Here is an 8116-nt window from a genome sequence, read left to right on the forward strand (position 1 = left end):
CTGATCTATTATCATATATCATTAATCCTTATTAATCCTTATTAATCCTTATTATTATCATTATTAGCCGGCTGATTATTATCATTATTATCATTATTTTTATTATTATTAGAGGCTGATGCAAATGAAATCCGATCTATTCTCATATATCATTAATCCTTATTAATCCTTATTAATCCTTATTATTATCAATATTAGCCGGCTTATTATTATTATCAATATTATCATTATTCTTATTATTATTAGAGGCTGATGCAAATAAAATGCGATCCATTATCATACATCATTAATCCTTATTAATCCTTATTAATCCTTATTATTATCAATATTAGCCGGCTTATTATTATTATCATTATTGTCATTATTTTTATTATTATTAGAGGCTGATGCAAATAAAATCCGATCTATTATCATATATCATTAATCCTTATTAATCCTTATTAATCCTTATTATTATCATTATTTTCATTATTTTTATTATTATTAGAGGCTGATGCAAATAAAATCCGATCTATTCTCATATATCATTAATATTAATCCTGATTAATCCTTATATTAATAATACATTAATTATATTAATCCTAATAATAATAATAATATATTTATATATTTATAAAAATATATTTATAAAATCTGATCTATTATCATATATTAATTCTTACTAATCATTCATCCTTCTTAATGGTTATTAATCATAATTATTATTAATTATTATCACCCTCTCCACTTCCACAGCTTCCTGTCCTTCTATCCGTCCGAAACTCGAACCCAGAACCAGGGCGGAAAAAGCGAAAAGAATAAATTTCTCCATTTTCCCCCAGAAAGAGAGAAAAAGAGACGTCCGATTCGGGTGGAAAAATGCCGATTTTGGAGTCCGGGAAGAGAGGACTTTGGCCCTGGCTCGGCCCTCCGTTAATGAGCAACCTTCGTTATCGGCCGGGGTCATTAATTAACCGATAATCGATAGCAGGGGGAATGAAGGAAAGGGAAAAAAATTGGGTTTCTGGCTGGTTTTGGGGACTATAATTCCCATTATTACTTTTCCATGATGATGATTATTATCATTTGACATTAGTAGTATTAGTATTAGCCGTTAGTATTATTATTATTATTATTATTATTATTATCATTATTATTGTGTTTTGTGGCCAGATGGGTATAAATATATTATTATTATTATTATTCATGGGAGTACTTTTCCATGATTAATATTATTATTTTTCCCCATATCCCATTAGTATTGTTCGTATTATTAGTATTATTAGTAATATTATTAGTATTATTATTAGTGTTATTATTAGTATTAGTATTAGGCCCAGTGGTCAGGGATGATGGGAATTGTAGTTTTCCTATTCAAAGCTTCCTTCATTCATTTTTCTGCTGGGAAAAGCCAGTTCTTTTCCTATTAAAATCGGATTAAATTCAATTTATTTCCCGCTTTTTATAGGAAAAGTCGGTCCGTTTTTAAGGCCGTTTTCTGCCCAATTTGGTCTTAAATGACCTTTAAATTTCTATTATTTCCAAACGCAGCTGCATCTGTTTGCCGACCGTCAATCATTGGCCGGCGGCTGTCAATCATTGACGGGAACAAACAGAGATTTGGGGGAAAACTTGCAAAATACACCAAAACCGGAGCAAAGGTTGCAAAACGGCCCAAAGTCACCCCAGGCTTGCAAAATAAAATAAAATAAAATAAAATAAAATAAAATAAAATAAAATAAAATAAAATAAAATAAAATAAAATAAAATAAAAAATAAAATAAAATAAAATAAAATAAAATAAAATAAGTTTTGGGAAGGCTTTGAAATCCCCAGCTTTGAGATCCTCCATTATTATTAATATTATTAATATTATTATTATTAGCTGCCGGAGAGCCACGATTTAGTCATTTTGAAAAAAGACTGCCTGGGATTTTAATAGATATTATTATTATTATTATTATTATTATTATTATTAGATGACCGGAGAGCCACGATTTAGTCATTTTGAAAAAAGACTGCCTGGGATTTTAATAGATATTATTATTATTATTATTATTACGGCATTTGTTGGCTCTAGAGCACAATTTACTCATTTAAAATTTGCTATTATTATTATTATTATTACGGTATTTTTTGGCTCTAGAGCACAATTTAATCATTTAAAATTTTCTATTATTATTATTATTATTATTACGGCATTTGTTGGCTCTAGAGCACAATTTACTCATTTAAAATTTTCTATTATTATTATTATTATTATTATTATTATTATTATGGTATTTGTTGGCTCTAGAGCACAATTTACTCATTTAAAATTTTCTATTATTATTATTATTATTATTATTATTACGGTATTTTTTGGCTCTAGAGCAAATTTAATCATTTAAAATTTTCTATTATTATTATTATTATTATTATTATGGTATTTGTTGGCTCTAGAGCACAATTTAATCATTTAAAATTTTCTATTATTATTATTATTATTATTATTATTATTATTATTATTATTATTGTATTTGTTGGCTCTAGAGCACAATTTACTCATTTAAAATTTTCTATTATTATTATTATTATTATTATTACGGTATTTTTTGGCTCTAGAGCACAATTTACTCATTTAAAATTTTCTATTATTATTATTATTATTATTATTATTATTACGGTATTTTTTGGCTCTAGAGCACAATTTAATCATTTGAAATTTTCTGTTATTATTATTATTATTATTATTATGGTATTTGTTGGCTCTGGAGCACAATTTACTCATTTAAAATTTTCTATTATTATTATTATTATTATTATTATTATTATTATTACGGTATTTTTTGGCTCTAGAGCACAATTTAATCATTTAAAATTTTCTATTATTATTATTATTATTATTATTATTATTATTATGGTATTTGTTGGCTCTAGAGCACAATTTACTCATTTAAAATTTTCTATTATTATTATTATTATTATTATTATTATTATTATTATTATTATTATTATTATTAAGAAATGGTTGCCAAGCTCAAAAACTAGTTTTTTTGAATCAATATGCCTGCAATGGCTTCCTGGCGCCACCAGAGGGCACTTCCGGTTTTTGAAGGCACTTCCGGTTTCCGAACCGGAAGGAACCTTCCGCCACTTCCGCTTCCTCTTCTCGTTGGTAGGCCATTGGAGGAGCTTGGAGGATGGTAAGGGAATCCGTTATTAAGAAAAGTATTACTATTATTAACATGATTAAAGCCCTAGTATTATTGTGATTAAAACTCTTATAATTATTATTATTAAAAACTAGTATTATTATTAAAACTCTAGTACTATCATCATCCAAACTCTGTATTATTACTATTAAAACTATTATAATTATTATTAAAACTAGTATTATTATTATTATTAAAACTCTACTATTATTATTATCCTCAAAACTGTGTATTATTATTATTAAAACTATTATTATTATTATTATTATTATTATTATTATAACTATTGTAATTTTTATTATTTTTAAAACTATTTTTTATTATCAAAACTAGTATTAATATTAAAACTCATTATTATTATTATTAAAACTAGTATTATTATTAATATTAAAACTCTCTTATTAAAACTAGTATTATTAATATTAAAACTCATTATTATTATTATTAAAACTAGTATTATTATTAATATTAAAACTCTTATTAAAACTAGTATTATTAATATTAAAACTCATTAGTATTATTATTAAAACTAGTATTATTATTAATATTAAAACTCTATTATTAAAACTAGTATTATTAATATTAAAACTCATTATTATTATTATTAAAACTAGTATTAAAACTCTATTATTAAAACTAGTATTATTAATATTAAAACTCATTATTATTATTATTATTAAAACTAGTATTATTATTAATATTAAAACTCTATTATTAAAACTAGTATTATTAATATTAAAACTCATTATTATTATTATTATTAAAACTAGTATTAAAACTCTATTATTAAAACTAGTATTATTAATATTAAAACTCATTATTATTATTATTATTAAAACTAGTATTAAAACTCTATTATTAAAACTAGTATTATTAATATTAAAACTCATTATTATTATTATTAAAACTAGTATTATTATTAATATTAAAACTCTATTATTAAAACTAGTATTATTAATATTAAAACTCATTATTATTATTATTATTAAAACTAGTATTAAAACAATTATTAAAACTACTATTATTAATATTAAAACTCATTATTATTATTATTAAAACTAGTATTATTATTATTATTAAAACTCTATTATTAAAACTAGTATTAATATTAAAACTCATTATTATTATTATTATTATTAAAACTATTATTAAAACTAGTATTATTATTATTAAACTCATTATTATTATTAAAACTATTTTTTTATTATTGTTAAAACTCTAGTATTATTATTATTATTATTATTATTATTAAAACTCTATTATTATTAAAACTTTATTATTATTATTATTATTATTATTATTATTATTATTATTCTCTCTTTTCTCCCCAACCTGCCAGTCTTCCCACAAGACCTTCCAGATCAAGCGATTCCTGGCCAAAAAACAGAAGCAGAACCGGCCGATCCCGCAATGGATCCGCATGAAAACTGGAAATAAAATCAGGTCCGCCTGGCTATTAATAGGATTAATAGGAGAATGGGAAGATTGATTGGATGAATTAATTGAAGACGAAGAGGGATTAATTATCCCCCCGAAATGGATTTTCGAATTTTGAATTGATTGTTGGTTTTAGGCTGTTGCATTAATTCAGTGTTTTAAATCTGAAATGAAATAGAAATGAAATGATTATTTTGATGTTATTTTATTATTTAATTGTTATTATTATCGTTACTTATTATATTTATTATTATTATTTTATTATATTTTATTTTTATTATTACTAATTTAATTCCTTATTTTTTTATATTTTTATTTTTATTACTTATTATATTTATTATTATTATTTTATTATATTTTATTTTTATTATTACTAATTTAATTCCATTTTTATTTTTATTTTTATTTTTATTTTTATTACTTATTATATTTATTATTATTATTGTATTGTATTTTATTTTTATTATCTAATTTAATTCCTTTTTTATTTTTTTATTTTTTTATTTTTATTATTACTTATTATATTTATTAGTATTATTTTATTATATTTTATTTTTATTATTACTAATTTAATTCCTTTTTTTATTTTATATTTTTATTTTTATTTTTATTACTTATTATATTTATTAGTATTATTTTATTATATTTTATTTTTATTATTACTAATTTGATTCCTTTTTTTATTTTATATTTTTATTTTTATTTTTATTACTTATTATATTTATTTTTATTATTTTATTATATTTAATTTTTATTATTACTAATTTAATTCCTTTTTATATTTTTTATTTATTTATTTATTTATTAATTATTATTATTATTATTATTATTATTATTATTTTCCTTCCAGGTACAACTCCAAAAGGAGACACTGGAGGAGGACCAAGCTGGGCCTGTAAAGAGAAGCAGCTCCAAGATTATCTTGTAGAAACATTTGTTAATTACCAAGATTAACGAGTTAAAAACCGAATTTTGGAATGCATCTTTGTCTATGAACAATTATTATTATGATTATTATGATGGTCTAAGTTTAGTCTATGTCTCTTATTATTATTATTCTGACCATTATCGTCGTTCCAGGATAGACCCTGGCCCCGCCTTCCCTGTCAATCATTCATTGAACCCGCCTTCCCTGTCAATCATTCACCGGACCCTGGCTCCTCCTCCCCTGTCAATCATTCAGTGGGTGGGACTACACAACCCTGGCCCCGCCTTCCCTGTCAATCATTCTGGGATTCAGCTAGACCCGCCTTCCCTGTCAATCATTCAGTGGGTGGGACTAGCTGACCCTAGCTCTGCCTTCCCTGTCAATCATTCAGTGGACCCTGGCCCCGCCTTCCCTGTCAATCATTCAGTGGGTGGGACTAGAGGACCCTAGCTCCGCCTTCCCTGTCAATCATTCAGTGGACCCTGGTCCCGCCTTCCCTGTCAATCATTCAGTGGGTGGGACTAGAGGACCCTAGCTCTGCCTTCCCTGTCAATCATTCAGCGGACCCTGGTCCCGCCTTCCCTGTCAATCATTCAGTGGGTGGGACTAGAGGACCCTAGCTCCGCCTTCCCTGTCAATCATTCAGCGGACCCTGGTCCCACCTTCCCTGTCAATCATTCAGTGGGTGGGACTAGCTGACCCTGGCCCCGCCTTCCTTGTCAATCATTCAGTGGGTGGGACTAGAGGACCCTAGCTCCGCCTTCCCTGTCAATCATTCAGCGGACCCTAGCCCCGCCTTCCCTGTCAATCATTCAGTGGGTGGGACTAGAGGACCCTAGCTCCGCCTTCCCTGTCAATCATTCAGTGGGTGGGACTAGAGGACCCTAGCTCCGCCTTCCCTGTCAATCATTCAGTGGGTGGGACAAGCAGACCCTGGCTCCGCCTACCCTGTCAATCATTCAGTGGGTGGGACTAGAGGACCCTGGCTCCGCCTTCCCTGTCAATCATTCAGTGGGTGGGACAAGCAGACCCTGGCTCCGCCTTCCCTGTCAATCATTCAGTGGGTGGGACTAGCTGACCCTGGCCCCGCCTTCCCTGTCAATCATTCAGTGGGTGGGACTAGCTGACCCTGGCCCCGCCTTCCCTGTCAATCATTCAGTGGGTGGGACTAGCTGCCCCTGGCCCCGCCTTCCCTGTCAATCATTCAGTGGGTGGGACTAGAGGACCCTAGCTCCGCCTTCCCTGTCAATCATTCAGCGGACCCTAGCCCCACCTTCCCTGTCAATCATTCAGTGGGTGGGACTAGAGGACCCTAGCTCCGCCTTCCCTGTCAATCATTCAGCGGACCCTGGCCCCGCCTTCCCTGTCAATCATTCAGCGGGTGGGACTATCTCACCCTGGCCCCGCCTTCCCTGTCAATCATTCAGCGGACCCTGGCCCCGCCTCCCCTGTCAATCATTCCCCCCTCAACCAGCCTGGAACTCCCAGAGGGAAGCCTGTGATGTCACAAGCGCCTCTGTGACCTCACAGGGCAGCCCGTGGGCGGGGCTCCCTGGCCCCGCCCCCTTGGGGACGCCCCTCACTCCGCCGCCATGCGGTTCGCCAGGAGGAGGGACGTCCGGGAGCAGATTGATGGCCTTCAGGCCATCATCCACTTGCAAGGTTATTAATCTTATTATTATTATTAATTAATATTATTAATATTAATTATTATTATTATTATTATTATTATTATTATTATTATTATTATTATCATCATGGGCATCGCAGGGAGAAATCTAGCTCCTCAGGGTCGAGAAAGCTGATATATAAATTATTATAAATTCTTATACATAGAGAAAGCTTATATATAAATTATTATTAAATTATTATAAATTATTATACGGTCATTTAATTATAAGTATCGGAGAAAGGGGGGACGGCGATCATTATTATAATCATAATTTTATAATATAGTATATATGGAATAGAATAGATCGTTATAATTTATTATAAATGATTATACTGTCATTTAATGATAAGTATTGGAGAAAGGGGGGACGGCGATCATTATTATAATCATAATTTTATAATATATATAGAATAGAATAGATAGTTATCATTTATTATAAATTATTATCCTGTCATTGAATGATAGGAATTGGAGAAAGGATGATAATTATTATAATCATAATTTTATAATATATATAGAATAGAATAGATAGTTATAATTTATTAGAAATGATTATCCTGTCATTTAATGATAGGAATTGGAGAAAGGATGATAATTATTATTATAATCATAATTTTATAATATAGTATATATAGAATAGAATATATAATTTATTATAAATTATTATCCTGTCATTGAATGATAGGAATTGGAGAAAGGATGATAATTATTATAATCATAATTTTATAATATAGTATATATGGAATAGAATAGATCGTTATAATTTATTATAAATTATTATCCTGTCATTTAATGATAGGAATTGGAGAAAGGATGATAATTATTATAATCATAATTTTATAGTATAGTATATATAGAATAGAATATATAAATTATTATAAATTATTATCCTGTCATTGAATGATA

The 8116-nt window shown here is 28.5% G+C and overlaps 2 protein-coding genes across 2 annotated transcripts in view; one reads left to right on the forward strand and one right to left on the reverse strand.

Moving 5' to 3' along the window:
- The window catches only part of LOC308469080 (protein AMBP-like), an 18273-nt gene extending 17312 nt beyond the window's left edge, over positions 1-961 (reverse strand). Inside the window, exon 1 of the mRNA XM_081024399.1 lies at positions 719-961. Coding sequence (XP_080880525.1) covers positions 719-946 — 228 coding nt within the window. The 5' untranslated portion in view covers positions 947-961. The remainder of the gene's footprint in view (positions 1-718) is intronic.
- A 2080-nt stretch (positions 962-3041) lies between these two features.
- LOC308469081 (large ribosomal subunit protein eL39-like) lies at positions 3042-5638 on the forward strand. The gene is made up of 3 exons (XM_081024400.1): positions 3042-3164; positions 4513-4616; positions 5461-5638. Exons 1-3 carry the CDS (start codon positions 3162-3164, stop codon positions 5507-5509), a joined length of 156 nt encoding a protein of 51 aa, XP_080880526.1. The 5' UTR covers positions 3042-3161; the 3' UTR covers positions 5510-5638.
- The last annotated feature ends 2478 nt before the right edge of the window (positions 5639-8116 follow it).

Source organism: Podarcis pityusensis (genome assembly GCF_964106645.2).
Source record: "Podarcis pityusensis genome assembly, contig: HAP1_SCAFFOLD_419, whole genome shotgun sequence".
Taxonomy (NCBI): domain Eukaryota; kingdom Metazoa; phylum Chordata; class Lepidosauria; order Squamata; family Lacertidae; genus Podarcis; species Podarcis pityusensis.